Source organism: Podarcis pityusensis (assembly GCF_964106645.2).
Source record: "Podarcis pityusensis genome assembly, chromosome: 16".
Taxonomy (NCBI): Eukaryota; Metazoa; Chordata; class Lepidosauria; order Squamata; family Lacertidae; genus Podarcis; species Podarcis pityusensis.
This window is the reverse complement of record NC_138041.1, coordinates 21,385,294-21,407,539: the sequence shown is the minus strand read 5'-3', so window position 1 is coordinate 21,407,539 and position 22,246 is coordinate 21,385,294. Positions and strand designations below refer to the sequence as shown.

The 22,246-nt window shown below is 49.0% G+C and overlaps 1 protein-coding gene across 2 annotated transcripts; it reads right to left on the bottom strand.

Moving 5' to 3' along the window:
- Nucleotides 1-959: 959 nt before the first annotated feature.
- On the bottom strand, nucleotides 960-21,507 carry LHX5 (LIM homeobox 5). 2 transcript variants are annotated; one of them, XM_080986402.1, is made up of 5 exons: nucleotides 20,990-21,507; nucleotides 17,761-17,984; nucleotides 14,362-14,606; nucleotides 9,136-9,301; nucleotides 960-2,241 (listed from the first exon to the last, which is right to left on the bottom strand). In XM_080986402.1, exons 1-5 carry the CDS (start codon nucleotides 21,160-21,162, stop codon nucleotides 1,883-1,885), a joined length of 1,167 nt encoding a protein of 388 aa, XP_080842528.1. In that variant the 5' UTR covers nucleotides 21,163-21,507; the 3' UTR covers nucleotides 960-1,882. The 2 variants fall into 2 exon arrangements, with proteins under 2 accessions (XP_080842528.1, XP_080842527.1); XM_080986401.1 differs by having other exon boundaries at nucleotides 14,362-14,639; nucleotides 20,990-21,503.
- Nucleotides 21,508-22,246: the final 739 nt, after the last annotated feature.

Here is a 22,246-nt window from a genome sequence, read left to right as displayed (position 1 = left end):
GGATGGTTAAGTCCAGTCAAAGGTGACTATGGGTTGCGGCACTAATCCCACTTCAGGCCAAGCGAGCCAGCGCTTGTCCACAGACAGCTTTCTGGGTCATGTGGCCAGTATGACTAAACTGCTTCTGGTGCAATGTGACACCGTGACGAGTTCCAGAGCACACAGAAATGCCATTTACCTTCCCGCCACAGCAGTACCTATTTCTCTACTTGCACTGGCGTGCTTTCAAACTGTTAGGTTGGCAGGAGCTAGGACAGAGCAACAGAAGCTCACCCTCTCGTGGGGATTTGAACTGCTGACCTTTTGATTAGATAGAGCTACCATATTTTTCTGTGTATAAGACTAGTTTTTCCCCCCTAAAAAATAATGTCAAAAATTACTGGGCGTCTTAAACACAGATACATCTCTCTCTCTCCCCCCCCCCCCATTTTCTTAAATCTGAGTCCCCAAAAATAGGGGGCGTCTTAAACATGAGGGCGTCTTATAGACGAAAAAATATGGTACTTTGTAATCAGGCACCGTACTCCTGTGAACATTTCTTCAGAAGTAAGTCCCTTTAACTTTTAGATCTCTGGGGTTTACTCCCAAGCTGCTGTGTATGTGTTAAAAACAAGGCATTTCTCTCCTACTCTTTGAGGCAGATCCTCATCTTTTCATGATTACTCTGAGAAATGCAGCACCAATTAATTGCAATTAACCGTAATCATTTTTGCACTGAATAACAATAATGAGAATTATTCCAATTAATAATAATTGTAATTATTATTGTTGTTCTTAACTGCATTAAATGATAAAATAATTAGCAGTAGAATGAGAATCTTTTCCAGTACTACTTACGCTGTTACCTCAATTGCAAATTGACACTTCAGATGACTAAGGTACAATAAATAACCAATAAACACAAAAACATACTTTATTTGTTTCTTCTTTATACAAAATAAAGAAACTAGGAGCAAAAAACTATAATACATTCTTAAACAGGTGTGTTGCCTCCGAGGAAGGTTTAGACTGGATTGGCGTTTGCTAGCGACATTCCAAAATTGGGTTTTTAAAAAACTTTTATTGGTAGTTGTGGTTATATTTCCGCCAAAATAATTATAATTATAATATAATAATATTAATAATAATAATAATAATTAAGAAAACAACAAAAAAAACCACCCTCCCCCAAATCCCTCTCAACATATTTAAATAAGTCCTGCAAGTCGTTCCAGCACTTACCACGAGGGGGCGACGTGTCACCAATGAAACATTCCTCCTATCCGGAGATCTTTTCCCAAAGTCCCTTCTCCTGCCACTATCGAACACGCACAAAATAAACCTTTTAATTAAAATAAACTGGTTCTCTCTTTTTTTTCGGATTTAGGAAAAACAGAAACCCAAAACAACCCAAAAAAAACAACAACCCAAGACGCAATCCTGGACGGGGCGGGGACAGGGGTTGGTCGTTTTGCTCCCCAACCTCTTTCTCACATCCTCCAGTCTGTGAAACAGGCGAGTCCAGCTTTGGTCCAACGAATGGGCGAGTTCCAGAGATTCGCTGCCAGAGGTTCCTCGAACAAAGACGGCGAACCACCTCTGGGCGCTGCAACCGGGGTGGGTGGGTGGGTTGGTTTGTTGGGGGTCCCGCCAGCCGTGTCCAACGTCCCCACTGTGAGCCCACCCGGGGCCAGACAGCGGGCCGCGCGCGGTCCTTGAGCGGCCCCCGAGGGGCGTGGGGGGGAGAGGAGGTCTGGCGAGGCGCGATTTGGCATCACGGTGGTGGCGCTTTTGGTAAACGGAGTTTTCGCCCCGACGGAGCGGACGGAGCTGGACAAAAAAAGGGGCTACTCTTCTTTCGGTCCGGTGAGGTCAGGCGCGCGCCCTCCGCCAGGGGGTGGCTCTACCACACGGCCGTCTCGTTCAGCTCCTGGTTGGGGTGCGAGAGGGGCCCGCTGTAGCTGGACATGGAGAAAGGAGGGCTGGGACCCCCGCTGAAGACCTCGCCCGGGATGGGGTGCAACGAGCCGGGCAGCCCGGGCTCCGGGCTGGGCGTGTCGGGGTGAGAGATCATATCCGTATACCTTTGGTTCTCGGAAGCGTGGTGCCCGGGAAGAGGGGGTTCCAGGGGTCCGAGTGGCGTGGATCCGGCCCCCGAGGTCGGGATGTAGCTGGAATCGGCGGGGGACTGCGCCTGCGAGGGGGGGCCGTGCGGGAAGAAGTCGTAGTTGCCCCCAGGGCCGTAGTAGTCGCCTTGGTAATCTGAGCAGGGGAGGGGAGAGAGGAGAGGGCGAGAGCAGGTGAGACGGGAATCTAAAACCGGGCTGGCGAGATCCTACAAGGAGAAAAACCTTCCTCCCCTCAAAATCAAAAAATTCCTCCCAGTAGCACTTTAGAGACCAACTAAGTTTGTTACAGTGGTACCTCGGGTTAAGTACTTAATTCGTTCCGGAGGTCCGTTCTTAACCTGAAACTGTTCTTAACCTGAAGCACTACTTTAGCTAATGGGGCCTCCTGCTGCTGCCGCGCCGTAGGAGCACGATTTCTGTTCTCATCCTGAAGCAAAGTTCTTAACCTGAAGCACTATTTCTGGGTTAGCGGAGTCTGTAACCTGAAGCGTATGTAACCTGAAGCGTATGTAAACCGAGGTACCACTGTATTAGTGATGTATGGAAGTGAGAGCTGGACCATAAAGAAGGCTGATCGCCAAAGAATTGGTGCTTTTGAATTATGGTGCTGGAGGAGACTCTTGAGAGTCCCATGGACTGCAAGAAGATCAAACCTATCCATTCTTAATGAAATCAGCCCCGAGTGCTCATTGGAAGGACAGATCCTGAAGCTGAGGCCCCAATACTTTGGCCACCTCATGAGAAGAGAAGACTCCCTGGAAAAGACCCTGATGTTGGGAAAGATGAAGGGCACAAGGCGAAGGGGACGACAGAGGACGAGATGGTTGGACAGTGTTCTCGAAGCTACTAACATGAGTTTGACCAAACTGCGGGAGGCAGTGGAAGACAGGAGTGCCTGGCGTGCTCTGGTCCATGGGGTCACGAAGAGTCGGACACGACTAAACGACTAAACAACAACAACAAACGTTTGCTATTGGTATGAGCTTTCCTCCCCTCAGTTAACCATTTAAAAAATCCCATGGATGGAGATGTGGTGTGGTGCAATGGTTAGAGCTCTGGACCGAGGTTGGGGAGGTCCGGGTTCAACTCCCCACTCAGCCATGAATCCCTGTGGCAAATCACTATTTCTCAACCTACCCTACCTCACAGGGTTGTTGTGAGGATAAACTTGAGGAGTGGGGAGATAAGAGCAATCTCCGTGGAGGGATGGATAAGCAAGCAAACAAAAAAGCAATACATCAACATATCGATGCCAACGGGATTTGCCAGCCCTGGGCTAGGAAGAAGAAGAAGACACCGCTGGCTTCCTGCCATTTCTCTCCTGGACGACCAGGGCAGGTGGGCAGCCGCGCCCACAGAACTGCCTTGCCTTGCCAGTTTGGGGAGTTGAGACCATTGCGCGTCATGCCGCTCGGTGCTGCGCGCAATGGCTGGCAGAGGCTCCTCTCCGGGGTTCCGGGCAGGGAATATTCCCCAGCACTAACCCGGAGATGTCATCGGGGATGGGACCTGGGACAAAAGCCCTTCCGCAAGCATAGTTGGCCATTGACATCTCCCGGAAGCAAGAGCCGTTTATGTTAGTCTTGCTTTACGCGCAACCGAGTTCAAGCATCAGCTCCGCCACTGAATCCAGCTCGACTCCTTTCCGGAGAAACACCTCGGAGAGGAAAAGCTGCAGGCCTGCGCATTGTTGGGCGGCTGTTTTGCTCAGAAGCAAACCCTCTCTTCTCCACACCCCCTGACCTCCCCCAAATAAGCAGAAGGAGGCTCACAAAGACGTCTGCAGAGGCCAGGACAGTCGTAAAAGAATGAAGGACACTCAGGAAGGCCCGAGAAGGGTCAAACGCATAGCTGTCAACTTTTCCCTTTTTTTAAAAAAAGGGAAATTCCCTTATTCCGAATAGGATTTCTCGCAAGAAAAGGGAAAAGTTGACAGCTATGGTCAAACGCCAGGCAGGATTCAAACTTGAAATTATCCACAGTGGGCCAAATGAAACAGGCCAGGACATAACCCCAGGAGAAGTGCAAAGCTTATTAACAACCACGATTATTGCAAATAGTAGAAATGTGGCATAGAAATATATTATTATTAGTAGTAGTAGTAGTAGTAGTACAATAACAACTGATATTTTATTTGCATGCATTATCAACAACAGCAAGAACAACAGCATGCTGTAATAATAATAATAATAATGGTATGCTACTAATAATTTTATTATTAGTATAACATGGTAATAACAACAACGTACAACAACAACAATATACTGCTACTAAATTTATTGCTCGGGTGCTGCATTTTCACATTGATCTGCCCCCAAAACAGCTCACAGCACAAATTATAAATCAGTGAGCGCGCGCGCGCGCGCACACACACACACAGAGAGAGAGAGGGAGGGAGAGAAACATACACAGAGACATTTATACAAAGGATAAACTTCTACCACAGAAACCTAGGCATGGACACGGCCTTTAGGCCAGAAACCCACTTATAGCTCGATGCTGTACAGGTAAACTCAAAAGTTCCACTCAATTCAATAGCGCCCCCCCCCCCCAGTGAGTGGGTGTAGGATCGCAGCCATGGCGCGCAAGACGGTTGTGCCATTTCCCGCATGAGGATGAGGGTCTGTGATCAGCTACTGTGGGGTGGGATCGGTGTGCGCGCGCACGGAGGCGGGGGGGGGGGGTGGACGGTTTGGGGTCACCGAAAACAACACAGTGTGAATCTACGGCGATTATTCTTTATAAAGTGTGGGGTTTAAAAACAAGAAATAAGTAAATGCATTCAATAATAAACTAAACAATAATTTTGGTGAGTTTTGTCTTAATAATTGGGACAAATTAATGGAGGATGCCACGACTATGAGCTGCCGGAGCTCAAAAATAAAACCTCCATCCCCAGAGGCAGTATACCGCGAAATAAATACGGCAGAAAGAGGACGGTGAAAAGCCAGCTCTTTTTGTTTTGTTTTTTTTGCCTAAGCGCTTGGCTGGCGTGTTCCGCGGATGTGGGAAGCCAAAAACTGGATTTTTTTGGCCTGACGCATCAGACAGGCGCCTCCACCCTCCAACTATCTACTACCGCCTGCCTAAACTGTCATGGAACAGTTTAAAACGCCCCACAAACCTCTCCCGATTTTATGCTTCAGAAACAAACACCCCCGACGACACACTCAAGCGGTATAACAGCATCCTCAAAGGACGTCCGCCCCCCCCCCCCCATCGAATTCTATTCGATACGTCACAGCGTTCCAAACAGAACGTTCCTGGAGAAAGTAGCAGACACATCAAAGCCCGGAGCCGCCTTAACGTTCGTTTGTTTATGGACTGCTATCAGATGCGCGCCTGATTCTATACACCCCTTCCATACGCTCCCAGCCTGAAGAAAATACGCGCAGGAGGGAAAGAGGGGCTTGTAATAATTTTTTTTTAAAAAAATACAAAAATCTCAAATCTCCAGAAATTGGAGCTTCACATTCAAATTAGTTAATCTTTACTAGCAGGAACCCGGGTGGGAGGAGGAAAAAAAACTTCTTAAAATGCGGTGGGACTTCAACGCAGAGTAAACGCGTTTAGGATTGGGCTGCAAATTTAGTTTCGGAAAACTAGGAGGAAGGAAGGGCAGAAGCAGTCGCTTTAAACCGGCTGGAGTTAATCAATTCTCTCCCGGCCTGCACCTTCCTCACCCCACCTCCCCGCCCATCATCCTCCGCCGGTGGCGGATAGGATGTTAATTCGATTAAAGATACACCCATTCCTTAAAAAAAAAAAAAGGGGGGGGGGAGAAGGCCCACACAAGCCTAGAACAAAGGTGTTCAGCCGGAGCCAAGTCCGCACGCTTATCCTCTAGAGGTGAAGAGGTTACTTACATTATCTTGCCGCTCTAATTATTATTATTGCTTTTCATAATAATAATTTTAAAAATAATTCATCACTCGCCCTTCACTGGCAGGTCTCGGGGCCAGTTGCAACTATTTAAAATTCAAAATAAAAGACACAGTTGAAAACATGGATTCACAAGAACAGGGCGGGTTCTGGAAGCACACACTAAAGTGTCAAAGGCCACGGTCTTCAGCATTCCCGCAAAAAGCTGCGTAGTGAAGGCGCCAGACGCACCTCTCTGAGGAGGGCATTCCACAGCTTAGGAGCTGCCACAGAAAAAAAGGCCCTTTTCCCGGAAGTATACATTTATATTACGCACACTCACACAGACACGTTTTTTTCCATGAGAAGAGGGCATTTTCTGCACATAATTTGACACATACACTCTCAGAAATAAAGGGAGAAACTTCTGGGAACAGCTAGAATTCGCCAGCGAACAGGAGTTTCTCTTCAGGCAGCCCGAAACCCCCACAGGGCACCACGTTGTAGCAGTGTATTTTAATATATCTTATTTGACTTCACTTCTCATGCTAAATATCCAACGTACAGGCTGTTCCCGTTCCTCTCGGATGCTTAAATTGTGGCTTTATTTATTAGTTTGCATGCTTTTTTTAATTTCTGACACCAGAAGATAGTTCCATAGAATGTACATTGAATTAATTATTTACTTAATTGTTTAATAACACTCGTGTATACCTCTTCCTAACAACACCCGCGCCCGCGCGCATGGAACAACTAGAGCTAAGGAGACGCGTAAAACACACGAGAAAATCCTCTGCAGTGCTTATAGGAAAATAAGTCCCGCTGTGTTCAAGTAAGTTTACTTCCCAAACCAGCCTAGCATCATTCCCGTCACTACCCGAAAACTACCCCTGGCGACTTAAGGGGAGAAGGAGCACACAGTCATAAAAACGGCCTGATGCCGAGTCCGACTAGCTAAACTCAAGCATTACCTGCGCTGACTGGCAGCGACTCTCCACGGTTTTAGACAAGGGATTTGGAGGTACCATTTGGGATTGAACCTGGAGCCTTCTGCATGCCAGAAAGATGCTCTGCAACGGAGCTACAGCCCTTCCACGGGTACCAAATTGAATAAAATATTGGGGGGCCCAGGCAAGTCCCGCCCTGCCTAATCGATCACGAAACACCATCTGAACACCATCTGAACGGCAATGCCTGTCAACTTTGGAGGGCCCAGCCCTCTCAAATATTTTATGGGGGGGCAAGGGATCTCGACCCCTAGGGGGAGGAAGAATGCCAAATAACACCCCCTACCTCCAAAGACTGGGTATAAGGAGCAGGAAACCAGACAGACCTCGGAATCCTCGGGAAAATGGGGTTTCTAGGTTCCCTCCAGGCGAACCTTGCTCAAAGAAGTAAATAAATATTTTCCCTCCCGGCCTTTGGTTCCTTTTGGGGGGATTGTTTCGCCTTCAGGGAGCTGGAAGGTGACGGGGTGCGGGGAAACGGGGACGCGGTGCCTGGAAGACAAATGTCCGGGGCCCTGGCCAGAGGCGGCGGCCGCCTTCCATACGCGCCTGGGGTTCGGCCGTAATTGGAACAAATGCCGTCTGAAAAGAGTACAAAGGCGAGGCAGCTGGAGCTTTGTTCGTCGCAGCGCAGGGCGAGGGAGCGCGGGGCGTCAAAGGGGTCGGGCACAGCCGGACCCTCCCGCACAAAGCCCCCTTTCTCGGGCGGGGCAGCGGGAAGGAGGAGGAGATCCATGCAGGGACCACGCCTCCTCCCCGTCGAGGAAAACCGACGGGGCGGAGGGAGAGGCTGGCCTGAAAAATGTCGGGGAAGCCGTTGGAAAGGGTTAGGCTTAGGAACCAGCTGGGGGGCGGGGGTAGGGGAAACAAGGGGGAGGGTAAGAAGAGGAACCAACGGGAGGAGGAACCAACAAGGGGGGTGCAACTATGGCGGAAGAGGAACGAAGAGGAGAAGAACAGCAAAAAGCAGGGGAAAGGGTGTGTTTTTGGGGGGAGGGGGCGGGCAAATTCAAGCAACCGGCGGCCCTGGTTTCCGAACACCCTCGGATTTTCAGTGATTTTAGCGAAGGCAGGAAAAGAGCGGGATTAAGGGAGGAAAGGGGAAGAAAAGCGGAAGACAGGGAGAGGTGGAAAAGGAAGAATCTGTGTGGGAGAGGAAGTAGATGAAAAACTACGAAAGAAAGAAAGAGAAAGAAAGAAAGAAAGAAAGAAAGAAAGAAAGAAAGAAAGAAAGAAAGAAAATTTTACTCTTTCTCCCTCAGGAAGCAGGAGGTTCAGATTCTAAAGAGGCTGGCTCCAAAGCCAAGATTGGTCCAGGTTTTACTCAAAGTAGCCCCTAAGTTATTTGCTCTAGTGACTGATAGATAAAACTTTATTCGCATTAGCCAATGGCCATAGCAACAATAAAACATTACAGTATACGCAGAAAGGGAAAATTGGGCTCTAGTGATTATTTATATGTGTATTTATATACAGCTTCCTTGTCAGAAAATGGCTTCTAAGCGGTTTACAAATGTAAACCCAATGATATAAATTATATCCGCCCAGTTAAAACGCACAATGAATGAAACCAGTTAATCAAACCATCCATAAGCGCAATATACAAGAGGACAAATTCATTAAAACAGCATGGTTGAAGAAACAATTAATACGGTTAAACAAGGAGGTTGTGGCCAGGAGATCAAGGCTAGCTTGTCTAGAGAGGCGCGTCTTCAGGAGCTGATGGGATGTCCAAAAGGGGCGGAATTTCAGCAGCGAGAGTATTGACTTCAAGTTAGTCCCTAAATGCACATTTACTCCGAAGTAAAATCTGGCTGTGCTCACAACATTCAACCCCCTTTTAAAGCACAGCACTTCTACTCAAGAAACCATGGGAATTGTAGTTCCTCACTCACAGACCTACCGTCTCCGGTACCCCGAGGGGGAAAAAAGTTCCCAGGGTCCTTTGGGAAAAGTCATGTGCTTTAAATGTAACTAATGTGGATCTGCATCAGGTAAGGATGCCTAGGTAAATGCCTCTAGGATGGTGATCCTTGTTTGATTGGGATTCTAATATGTTTTGGGGACAAAACTCAGAAAAAAGTCAATGGATGAAAGGAAGGGAAAGCGCCCACCACGATTCCGCCCACCCCCCATCGGGGGTGGGGGGACCTTCTTACCTCCGTAATAAGTATAAGGGGTGGAGCCTAGCATTTCGGATTCATCCAAGCGGCCTCCCAGAGGGCGCATGCGTCGAGGACTTCTGAAAAAAGCGTGTCTCCGGGCACCCAGCGCGCTCAGTTGTTTCATCCGTCGCTCCTTGGACCGTCGGTTCTGGAACCAAACCTGCGGGGGGCACAGAAGGAGAGAGGCCACGGTAACGCCCTCCGGCCGGACTGAACCCGAACAGACACCCAAAAGAAAGGCCGACGGATGGAGAGGCAGGAAATTAGGATAAAAAAAAAACGCACACCACACAATCAAACTCAAAATATACATAAAGGGAAGAGAAGATGGGGAAGCGGGGAGGGGAAGAGAAAGTGGGGGAGGGCATTCAATGACAAAAAGATACCCCCTCCCCCTGCTTGCAGAAAAACGTAAGGGTTTTCTTTGTAGGTCCATCAAGAGGAAACCCGGTTTGGAGGAGAGGGGTTCAGGATCTGCCCATGAAGACTAAATAGTTGAGATTCCTGCATTGCAGGGGGTTGGTCTAGATGACCCTTGGGGTCACTTCCAAGTAACTCTACAGTTCTGTGACTCTAGGATACTGAAAAGTCCCTATGTATTACTGTGCTAATAAATGATGTTATATTGCCATGGACTGGTAGTAGGGTGGGTAGGCCCGCTAATTTGTGGGGTGAAAGGTTGCATGATGGCTCTGCTGCTATGACTGCTGCTGCTGTTTTGTGCCCTAATTAAGCATCAGTCTACTACTACTACATAGAAAATGTCTGTAGTAATAACTACTAGGAGTAACAACTACTAGGAGTAGCGTGCACTAAATGGTACAATTAGGAATGTGGGGAAACAATCCAAAATATCTCCTGTTTCATCACTTTCCCCGCCTTAAAAAAAGCATGTTGACCTGTACTAGAATATCCTAGAGATTTCCCACTGCATTTTTAATACTTCTTGGTGGTGCTTGTATTGGTTTTGCTCCAGTATTCTCAAAAAACCTGGTGCTTTAAAGTACCAGAATGGGATTCCCTTCTGTCCTATGTTACCCATAAGACTATTCCTGTTAGATGGGATCAAAGGTCCATTCGAACTGGAGAGGGGGAATCTGTGGGCTGCCAGGTCAGGTTGGACTGCAATTCCCATAATGCTTAGTCATCGGTCATACTGGCTGAGGCTGATGGGTGTTGGAGTCCCACCTAAAAGGCCACCATTTCCCCATCTTTGATCTAGACCTGCATCTATTTAGACCTTGCAGGTGCTTTTGAGAATCAGATAAGCAGAACATGAAGGCAACACCCTTCTCTCTTTTCCTTGGCCTCAGCAGCTGAACTTAAGAGGTATAGTGCCTCTGAACTTGGAAGCTCCACTGTCATTCTCTATTAAACTGCTCCAGAGAGAGAACACACACTTGCAAGATACAGTGGTACTTCAGGTTAAGTACTTAATTCGTTCCGGAGGTCCGTACTTAACCTGAAACTGTTCTTAACCTGAAGCACCACTTTAACTAATGGGGCCTCCTGCTGCTGCAGTGCCGCTGGAGCCCGATTTCTGTTCTCATCCTGAAGCAAAGTTCTTAACCTGAAGCACTATTTCTGGGTTAGCAGAGTCTGTAACCTGAAGCGTATGTAACCTGAAGCGTATGTAACCTGAGGTACCACTGTACTCAGTCCTACACAGGCTGTTTCATTCATCATGGACAGGAGGAAAAGGCAGGGGGAACTAGAGGAATCTGATCTGTAAGCTGCCCAGAGTGGCTGGGGAAACCCAGCCAGATGGGCAGCATATAAATAAAATATAAAACTACTGCTAATAATAATAGTAGGGTTTGCTTCAGTAGACTCCATGTGGCATGATGCTACCGGACCACCCAGATGGGTGCTACATGGCATCGTTGCAAAAGAACACTGATCCCATGTTTCAAATCCACAATCCTTGAAAAACCCTCTGGGGGGGGCTGTCTTTGGATTATTCATTTTCAGCCTTGGCCTCTGAATTGAGGTAAACATCAAAGGATTGGATCCAGTGCAAGCCTTACACAGAATACATACATTTCCATAGGTCTACTTTGAGTAGGACTATCAACAGTTACAACCCATCTTTTCCACCTTGGAGGTCTCTCTCTCTACATTTCTATGGCTAAATTCTGATGACTATATTTTTTATTAATGCCTATATGATTTTATGACTTTTTCCCAGTCCTCTGTCCACTTATCTGGGAGTAAGCCCCACTGAACTCAATAGGATTTACTTATTAGTAGGTAGAGATCATATTGTACTATTTTTTTAGTCAGTAATTTTTTTAACCCACTTTTCATAAGCTACCTTATGTGATGATATTCTAAAATTCATGACATTAATCCATATTGCCATCATAATGTATTGATAACTGGAGCCAAGTTGATGGATTTGAGGGCTGTATCCAGCTAAGTTAGACTAGATCCATTGAAAATGATAGACTTAAATTAGCCATGTCCATTAATTTTCAGTGGGTCTACTCTTGATACAACTGACGACCCTGTGGCTCCATTAATGTTTAATTTACAACTCGGGGTCGAAACAAGTCATTGTAAGAGAGGCTGCTTTATAAGTCAAGCAAGAGTCCCTGAATCTCACCAGAGCTACTCATTGTTATTTTGGCCTGCACCCCATCCCAATTTAAAACATAAGGCAATCATACAGGAGTGTGATAAAAATTGCTGAAATGCCCTGCATAGGAATGCTACCAGGTACCACTGTTCCATTTTGAGTTCCTTCAAATTCTGTGCACAATACAAATCAAAACAAAAAAACATGTAATATTAATTTGCTATCCTTTCACTTGCCTCTATATTATTGCAATATTGCATTTATATAATGTTTCCCATTGTTTAAAATGGCTTATCAAATCCTCCGTTAGATTGCTTGCAATTTCCAGCAGAACAGGGTTGTGTTAAACTGAGACATACTCAGCATAGACCCATTGAAATAAAGGGGCATGACTAATCCAAGTCCAATCAATCAATCAATCAATCAATAGTTTCAGTGGGTCTGCTCTGAGTATGACTTACTTGGACAGAACAGATAAATAGTAAACTTACAACAACATCATGGCTGTCTTAACACCAGCTCAAAACCATGCATGTTTACTCAAGAGGAAGTCCTGCTGATTTCAGCAAGACTTACTGGTAACTTCATAATTATTGTGCCCAGGATTGCAGTCTAACCTCCAACCTCATGGGGGCAGTGTACATTGCTGGGGGAAGGGCCATAGCTCTATGGTGGAGCATCTGCTTCTCAGGCAGAAGGTCCTGGTAGGTCTGGGCTGGGAATGTCTCCTTCCTGAAACCCTGGAGAGCTGCTGCCCAGTCAGTGAGGATACTGAGCTAGTTGCACCAAAGGCCCAACTAGGTATATAAAGCACCTGTCTATGTGATGATTTCAATGGGAGAGCACCAAACGGAGGGATTCATTTTCCTGTTGAAATCAAGGGGACTAGTGATTTAACTGAGCTGAGGCTCCAATACTTTGGCCACCTCATGAGAAGAGAAAACTCCCTGGGAAAGACCCTGATGTTGGGAAAGATGGAGGGCACAAGGAGAAGGGGACGACAGAGGACGAGATGGCTGGACAGTGTTCTCGAAGCTACCAGTGTGAGTTTGACCAAACAGTGGGAGGCAGTGGAAGACAGGAGTGCCTGGCGTGCTCTGGTCCATGGGGTCACAAAGAGTCGGACACGACTGAAGGACTAAACAACAACAAGTGATTTAACTTTGCCGGGCATAAGTACTGTCTGTGCACTTTAAGGACCAAGGCTGCAGTTCTCTGCACATTTACCCAAAAGTAAATCTCGTTGAAATTACTAGGAAACGCTTCTCTGCAAACATGGATAGGGCTGGGCTTTACAATTCTAGGCATGCATCCTTATGAGGAAGCTTGACTGAGCATTCGTAGCACTTATTACTTCAAAGTAAACATGAATAGGCTGGTTTGTTGTTGTTGTTTAGTCGTTTAGTCGTGTCCGACTCTTCGCGACCCCATGGACCAGAGCACGCCAGGCACTCCTGTCTTCCACTGTTTGGTCAAACTCATGTTCGTAACTTTGAGAACACTGTCCAACCATCTCGTCCTCTGTCGTCCCCTTCTCCTTGTGCCCTCCATCTTTCCCAACATCAGGGTCTTTTCCAGGGAGTCTTCTCTTCTCATGAGGTGGCCAAAGTATTGGGGCCTCAGCTTCAGGATCTGTCCTTCCAATGAGCACTCAGGGCTGATTTCCTTAAGAATGGATAGGTTTGATCTTCTTGCAGTCCATGGGACTCTCAAGAGTCTCCTCCAGCACCATAATTCAAAAGCATCAATTCTTCGGCGATCAGCCTTCTTTATGGTCCAGCTCTCACTTCCATACATCACTATTGGGAAAACCATGGCTTTAACTATACGGACCTTTGTTGGCAGAATAGGCTGGTATCCACATTCATTTTAAAGGGACTTGAGCATACATTTTCCCTTAACTGATTTTCAGCCAGGTCTGCTGGGAAGTAAATCTCATGAATTTGGTAGGGTTTAGTTCCTCATAAAGTGTTCCTCAGGTTGGGCTTTCCTAGGCAGCTAGCATGGTGGGACAATAGGAATAATGGGGTGTACGATGTCCTTTTGATGAAGCATGAAAGTTTTGCCCTTTCTACAAAAGGAGAGAGGGAAGTGTCACATAACCTGCAACAAACAAAAACAAAAACAAAAACCCTATACTTTAGTACTACCCGTCCGGATTTCCACTATACATAAAAACAAGTATTCTAATATTCCACACTTAAGTAAACGAAGGTTTCCCAAAACATTTCAGGATAAAGAACGAAGGTAAAATGATGGCCACCTTCTGGTAAGGAGGACAAAAAGTTTGAAGATTTCTGTAGCTCCTTCCAACTTTCCTGGTTGTTGCTGGGTGATGTGAGTGAGTGAGTGAGTGTGTGACATCATCTGCAGCTCAGATGACATCACATCACAGGAGACCCTTTGCCGATGTCAGTTGTGACAAGCTACGATGCAATCTGCAACATGTAGAAGATCACCCCCTTTCGGTAGACGAGTGCGTGGCTGGATATAGAGAACGCTGCATTCCAAAGAGCAGTCATCCCCTAAGGGCCACCAAAATGCACAGAGATGAGCAAACCCCTCTATGGTCTAGTGCAGAACAGGTAAGGTGATAGTCCCATCGGAGCTCGGACTCAACAACCGGGCGCGGGTCCTCTTACCTGGATGACTCTCATGTTGAGTCCCGTTTCTTGGGCCAGCTGCTCCCGGATATGCCTGGTGGGCTTCGGGGTGGCAGCAAAAGCTGCTTTGAGGGTCTCCAGCTGCTTAGCCTTGATGGTGGTCCGGGGTCCCCTCCGCTTGGTCCCCGAGTTCTGCTCCTCATTCTCGTTGTTGGTGGTCTCTTTGTCGGAGGAGGTGGAGTTGTCGGTCTCCTTTGTGTCGTCCTGCATCGGGTCCTGGATGTCTGGAGACAGACTTCGGTCGGTACAAGAGGACACTGACAAGGAAAGGGGAGAGTGGGCGTCACTCTTTGGGAAGAGAGGGCTAGCAGCTGCACGGGTCAGATTTACAGAAGGAAAGGGGTATCAGTCTATCTCTTTCCCAAAGGGATCACTTGGAAGGACAGCCTTCATCAGTCACCGGGCTTAGGTATGCAAAGACCCCTCCCCTCCTGCAAAATCAACATCAGATTTCATCCTGTTTGGACCTAGGATAGTAGAGAAGACAGGCCTGGAAAGGAAGGTGGAAGTGTGGTGTAGTGGTCAGACATGGACCTGGGAGACCAGGGTTCAAATCCCCACTCAAACCATGAAGCTCACAGGGAGATCACTGCCTCTCGGCCTATCCGACCTTGCAGGGTTGCTGTGAGAGCAGGGAGGAGAACTTTGCGCGCCATTTTGGGAAAGGAGGGCGACACAGACAATTCAATCTTACTAAGGAAGCAGCCACCAAGTACTGCTTTCAGAGAAAAGCAGTTGTCTATCTCTGGTTGGGCTCCCTCGAAAGAAACACGCAGAAGGTGAAAAGAAAAAACAGGAGGAAGAGGACACAGGCTGCCCTGAGGAGCACCGAGGATCCCAAAGGCGGAGGGAAATGCAATCAATTAATTGATTCATTAATGAATCAAACAAACAAATAAAGCCGTCTGAAAAGCAGAGGCCAGCGGCGCTCCACCCCCAGTCCTCTTGATCCCTTTCCCCCATTTTCTCCCCTAGATCCAACTCAACCCAAAGCACCTGGGTCCCGATCCTGAAGAAGAAGAAGAAGAAAAATGGAAGGAGGGAGGGATATGGACAGGTCTGGTTTTGGAAGGGGTGTTGCAGGACCATTGGGGCGGGGAAGAATCCCAGACTATGTGCTCTCTACACACCTTAATGGGAGACGCGCGTTTCTGGGAAGGCGGCTCTGTTGGAGGTAAGGGGAGTTGACTTATGAGCAAAGGGAAACATGTCCTAGTTGCAGGAGTTGTGAAATAAAATGAGGCTTGTTTTTCAAAAAAGTAACATCGCCAGCAACCTCTTCAGTACGTTGCCTTCTAATTTGCTGCTGCTGCTATTTGCATTTATATCCCACCTTTCCGCAAGGAGCGAGGTGGCACACATCGTTCTCCCTCCACAACAGCTCTGCGAGGTAGGTTAGTCTGAGAGGCAGTGAACGCAAGGTTCATGGCCGAGCGAAAATTCGAACCCTGATTTCCCAGGCCCAAAACTGTAACCGATACACTACACTTGCTTTCAACCTACTTTCAAGAGGATTTTTCTTGTCTCCCCGCTCTAAAAGTTCTAATTTTATTCTTGCTCACTGGTAGAACATTTGCTCTGCATGCAGAAGGGAGCTAGCTGCTTGAATTCCCGGGGTCCCCCGATACAGCTGAGATCGGTAGAAAGCCGCTGCCAGTCAGGGTAGACAATATAAGGCTGCTTCCTACGTTCCTGTGAGGTTTGGCTTGCTAAGCCAGTCCCCTCTTGGAGGCCCCGCTCTCACCAATAACTTCCCCCTGCTGGCCCTATTAATCGACGCCCGCCCCGTCTACAGAGAGGAAGGCCGTTTTGAAATTTGCTTTGCGCTTATTGATACCGCTGGAAGGAAGCAAAAAGGCTCTGGGAGGCGTTGGAGACACCCCCACTGGTCCGTAGGTCTCCCTAGAGGCGCCTGCTTGGACGCTCTGGAGAAAAACACGCGAGATTGGAGGGTCTTTGGTCCTATCCTATCCAGCAAAAGCAGTTATTGTATTCAAACGAATGCAACGTGTCTCCGGGGGGGGGGGGGAGGGATTGGACCGCCAGATGCCTCCCCCTCGACGGCTGCTGCAGGGAACCAGGGTCATATACCCCCACAGATGGAAGCGGGAAGGCACTCCTAAACAGGGTGACTTCCAAATCCCCTCTTTTACAAAAACAAAACAAAACGAAAACAAAACAAAGACGGAGAAGGAAAGGGACAAATTCGACAGATCCTCCAAGCGATATTTTTGTGGGTAAAGCTTTAAGAGTAGACAAATACAAGGTCTTCCTTCTCTCCTTCACTCTCCCTTGTTGCTAGCACACCCCCCCCCCAATGCTGTGCAATCCATTTCGGCACCGACGGGTTAATTCCCCAAACAGAAAGAACTGGAACCACGGTCTTCACCGCCGCGGCTCATTCTTCTGTTCCCTCCCCATGCGAAATCCTTCCTTCACTCTCCTCGTCCCTCTTTTGTCTCCCTCCTTTCCCCGCTTCCCTTTGTCTAAAGTTAAACTGTAAGCTCCTCCAGGCAGAGACCCGCCTCGCGCAGAAATCCTTCTGCGCGGCGCCTGGTGGGATATAGAAAAGGACCTTCCAATAGGCGGAAGAAAGGCGCGATAGAAATGCAACGTCGAAGGTCCTCAGAATCATTCTGAAGGTCTGGGCTGGGGGCTGGCTGCGCTTGTCCTCATCTGTCCCTTCTGACCCATCCATCTCCGCTCCCTTTGCTCGTTCTCCGTCCAACGTAGGTTTGCAAGCAACTCGGGGCAGGGACCTGCGTTACAGCGCAAGCCTCTGCGCCTTTACTGGGAAATCAATCGCACCCAGTTCAATGAGTCCTACTTCCCAAAGGAGTGTGGCTAGGTGTCCACACATCAGCAATCAATCAGCAAAAAATAAATAATAACAACAGGAACAGCAAAATCCCTAGTACCGCTCACTAAGAGCAACAGTACAGTTGTTATAGGAGACCGCCCCTATCCAGCAGCAAATGCACGCTATCCAACTGCAGGCCGTTCGAGTTACTTTGGCAGCTGGGGCAAAAAGCAAAGGAACCTATGAAGCTGTCTGATACTGAATCAGACACAAATTGGTCCATGTATTGCCTCTGCACCGACCCACAGCTTTCCAGGCTTTAAGACATGGCATCTCCCCCAGCCCTATACGGAGATGCCGGGGACTGATCCCGCGGACTTCTGCACACAAAGCAGATCCTCTACCACTGAACTAAGGCGCTTCTCTTCCTCCCTGGCGCGCGCCCGCGCTCGCACACACAGAGAGAAATCGCGAATCAAATAGCTAACAAAAGGCTGTTCTTTCCTGACACTCCATATCGGCTGCCAAAGGCGACTCCTTCCCCCTGCCCTAGGGTAGGGCCGGCTCCGTCGGCTCACCTGAGTTGAGACTGCCTTCTTTCAAGCTGGCCGAGCTCAAGTAATCGTCCTTGCAGACGAATTTGTTCTCGTCGATGATGTAAAGCTCCTCGCCCGTCGAGAGCTGCTTGTTACACACCATGCAAGTAAAACAGTTCAGGTGAAAGACTTTGCTCCGGGCTTTGCGCACCAGGTCCGACGGGGAGATGCCTTGCGCGCACCCGGCGCACTTGGTCCCAAACCTCCTGGATACAAAAGAGATAGCGTAAGAGTGGGGTGAGGAAAAGGGGGGAGGTCAGAGAAAGAGAGGATGAGGACCCACTAAGGAAGGAAAGGAGTCTTAGCGGGGAGCCGCTCTCCATGGTATTTTTGCGCGCTGGGAACTTCTATACCTTCCCGGTAGACGCTGCCAAATAATTTAGGGACGGAGCGGACGGAGGGGAACAGAAGGGTCATTTTATTACCTAGCCCCGGAGAAGTTTTGGCGACGGGGAAGGAACAGGATCCGACCAACGCAATCTTTCCGGCCTCCAGTCCAGAGGAATTGGGCCATCTCGGCCGACTTTGCGCAGGAGAACCCCCGTCGGATCCAGTCCCGGGTGCTTGATCTACCTGAGGCCTGTAGCAACACTCTCCCTAGGTCCTTTTTTGATTGTTTGTTGGCAGCCTGGGGTGCGTCCCCCACCCCGCGTGTGTGGTGCGTTGGACTGAATCGGGGCCACAGTAGAAAGACCCAAACTGGGGTCCTTTAGATCTAGGCATTAGGAACCACCCCCTCGCCGTCGCAAAAAGCAAAGCGCGCTGCGTTAGGGGAAACGAGAGCTGTGTAAAAGCTTTTAATTTTCCTTATTGCAGCGAGTTGTGTGGGTAGCTAGGCGTGCGTGTGTGTAACGTGTAAGAATCGCCTGTTGAAATGTGGTCCAAAAAACCAAAATCGAGGTCTCTGTATCGATGTGTCAGTATGTCTGCCCCCGCATACACCTCGAATTTGGGGTATAGAGCGCACAAGGCTCCAAGTCATCACCTGCTCCCCCGGTTGGCACCATTTTCTCCCCAGGATGGCCCACGGTGACGTTGATTTAGTGAAAACATTACAACCCATAAATCATTGTGGTGCGGTTAGTTTGTATGGCGGTCGCCTCATCTGCACCCTATTAATTTTTTTTTAAAAAAAACAACAAACCGTTCAAGGGGTTTAAAGTTTTTAAAAAGTGGGGGTGGGGGAGGGAAGGGGCTGGAAAGTCTAAGAATTCAGAATGGCCATTACAGGCCCGTTTACATGTGCAAAGCCAGCTTAGCCTCTATTCATTCATATGCGTTTGCCTTGGGGGGCCCTATGCCCGCAGAGCTGAAGTCACTTCGGCTCCCCCTCTCTCGCCCTACAGCACCGCACTTTGCCGCGCCTGCCATTTCCATCCCTAAACAGATAGGCGCTTTACCTCCAATTAATGCCCGAAAACAAAAGGCTGGGATGGATTTGCATTTGCAAAATGAGGGTTTATTTGTTGATTTTCATTTTACCGAAGACAATAAGGAAGGGAGGTGGGGGGAGTGAGAAATGCGGGTGGGCCACAGTCAAAGGAGGCGAAGATTTCCACCTCCTTCTCCGAAGGTTTTTGGCGGGGTGGGGGACAACACCTGAAAACAACTGGCTTTTAAGATCTAGGGGGCTTTGAAAAATATTATTGTTCAATAATACTTGGGGGGGGGGGACTTGGACCCCTTTCCTCTGGATGAAAAAATAATGTGCCTCTATGAATAGCCACAAAAATGGATTCGCCTAAATGTGTATATATTAGGAGGTGGGGGTGGCGAACAGGTACCGCTCCCCAAATACCCCCCGAAACTGTCATCCTTTGCTTATATAGGCTATAATTGCAGCCCCACTTACCTGGGAGTAAGCCCGGTTGAAATCAATAGGACTTTAACTTCTGCGTAGACAGCTGTAAATTGTGAAGGAGACCGTTGAAATCAATCGGACTTACTCCCGAGTAGGGTCGGACTGCATATATTTAAACCTCGGTTGCTCAGACTAACAGGGGGTGGAGGGGGGGGGGTGCTGGTTATATTTTCAAGGAAAATATAAAATCAAGGGGAAGGGGATTGCGTCGATTTGGTATTGCTGGGGTGGGGAGGGGGGCGTTTGGACTTCCAGACGCAAGAACTTCAGGACCAGCGTCTGGGCCTCTGTTATGCTGACAAATATTTGTACCGTGCCGCCGGGAAATTCATGGGCTTTGGCGCGCCTAAGCCCACCTTGGTGCGCAGCCTCGACGTCAAAACAGCAGACCTGAGTTTACTCGGAAGGAAGCCCTAGTGAATTCGATGGGCTGGTGTTCTTCCTACGGAAAGCGCGCACATAATGGTAGGCTAAATCTTCTTTCGACCCTTTCTCTAAAGGAAGGAGGCTTTCCTTGCCTGTGTCAAAATGGATATGGAGTATTCCTTTCTATTTCAGTCTTTCCTGGGTAATTCGGGTAGCCTGATTTCGCGCCCTCTCGGATAAATGCATCGCTGGTGGAGAGAGCAGGTTTTGACCTTGCTACTCCCCCCCCCCCATTTGTCAGTATTTTCCAATACCAAGCTATATAAAAACCTTTAAAATAACAAAATAAAAAATCGCAGGACCCCCCCCCTTCTGTCTTTGGGCTAAGTTTCTAAATCAAAGGATGCAAGCCTCTTCCTCTTACTCGGTAGTAAATCCCATCCCCCCCCTCCCATGGGACTATCTTCCCTAGGAACCGAATTTAGGATGGCCCGATCCTATGCCCCTTTGTTCAGCAGCAAGCCTCCATTTCGATGGAACTTACTCCTGGGTAAAGGGCGCATGCCTAAGGAGCACGCTTGGCGATGCCTGGCTTAACCCCAAGGAAACGGCCATAGAGGGATCAGGCCTTTGTGTGGGGTGTGAGTGGGGGGCGTTGTTCAGAGTCAGGGCCCTTAGTGTCTATTTACACATTGGCTAGCAACACTTTTTGGAGAGTCAAGAGTAGAACCGCAGTCCTGAAGGCCATGGACTATGGTGGGCAATTTTCCGGGGTGGGGGGGGAAGGACTTCAGGGGCTGCAATTCTAAACTCAGAGGTGTCGCAGTCCATTTAGTGGGGGCTCAGACCCTAAGGAAGTGGGGTTACGACTACAACCCACATCATCCAAGAGGGGCTATTGGGGTGTTGGTGGGGGGTGGGTTAGAAAAGAGAGGGGGGAGGCTTAAGGGTGGGGGAAGGAGATGGAGAGACGTCGCCCCTCACCTGAAAAAGTCGTTCTTACAGTAGAGCTTGCCTTCCCGGGAGAAACATTTCTCGGTCAGGTTGCATTTGCAATCGCAACACTGGACGCACTTGATGTGCCAGGCCCGGTCCAGGACGTTGAGCAAGAATCTGTCCAAAATCGGCCGCTCGCAGCCGGCACAGTGAACCATCATAGCCGCGGCCGGATGGGGGTGGTGGGGATCTCGCCGCGCCGCGCCCCGCTGCCAGCCCACCTCGCCTCTCCGCGCGCTCCCTCTCCGGCGCGCTTCTCGGTGCGCTCTCGCTCTCTCTACTTGCCGTCGGGGCAGCGCGCTAGCTCCTCTCTCCGCCTCGGTCCGCCTGCAGGGCGCCGTCCGGGCAGGTCAGCAGCGACGCATCCTCGGCCCGGCAGGGAGCCTCGACGGCAGCGGTGGCGGAGAGAGACGAGGCCCAGCAGGCCCGGCGCTTCCTCCCCTTCCGCGGTCCTCTCCGCCGGCGTGTGGGTGGCTGCCCGGGACTTTGCTCCACTTTCATGCTGTTCCCATCGCCCAGCTTTGTCTCCCGGCTTTAGTAATTCGCGCATCCTTATTCAGATTTGGTGACGTCGGGCGCCACGTCGGGTGGGCGGCGGCCAATGGCGAGCCGGTGGCTATGGCAACCTCTTAATTTATAGCATATCTAAATTGGCTCCAGCCTTGCGCTTGGCACAGAGGGGGAAAAAGAAGGCAGCCCTATTGTTGAGGGGCGAGATTTTCACCTGGCTTGCCGGGGTACTCTGTGAGTATTTTGCCTCCTCAGGAGCCTTGGGGAGGAGGGGGTCTCGCGGATCGGGGCCCACGGGGGGCTGGAGGACGCGTGTGTGTGTGTGTATCGGTAGATCGGTCCTGGGGAGACCCCCACCCCAAAGAAACAAGCCAGCTTTAGCAATAAAAGGCGCCCTTTTATGCCCCCCTCTCGAGAAATCTCTAAAAAGGTGTCAGGTGGGGGGCAAGGAAGGCATCCAAAGATAGTTTTCCTCGCGGTTTCCTTTCGGGAGGGGGCTGGGCTGCGAGCGGGCAGGCGGCGTTACCTGTCTGAAACAGTTGCGCGCGAGGATCTGGGCTGTAAAGTTTGTGTGAAATCGAGCCACTTATTCGGGACTCTGTATGTAAAACTATTATATTATATTTACTATATTACTGATGACGAATCCACCCCGGTAGTAAAATGAAAAGGGACCGGTAATTCTCGGAATGCCCATCCTACCACGTTCTGCTCAGAGTAGACCCGCTGAAATGA

What these genes read in the sequence shown, in the direction of transcription:
- LHX5 (XM_080986401.1), bottom strand. Translation starts at nt 21,162, where the DNA reads ATGATGGTTCACTGTGCCGGCTGCGAGCGGCCGATTTTGGACAGATTC. An exon ending in TGTAAGAACGACTTTTTCAG is followed by an intron (nt 17,985 to 20,989) that starts GTGAGGGGCGAC and finishes TTTTGTATCCAG; the next exon opens with GAGGTTTGGGACCAAGTGCG. An exon ending in TCAACATGAGAGTCATCCAG is followed by an intron (nt 9,302 to 14,361) that starts GTAAGAGGACCC and finishes TGCCCCCCGCAG; the next exon opens with GTTTGGTTCCAGAACCGACG.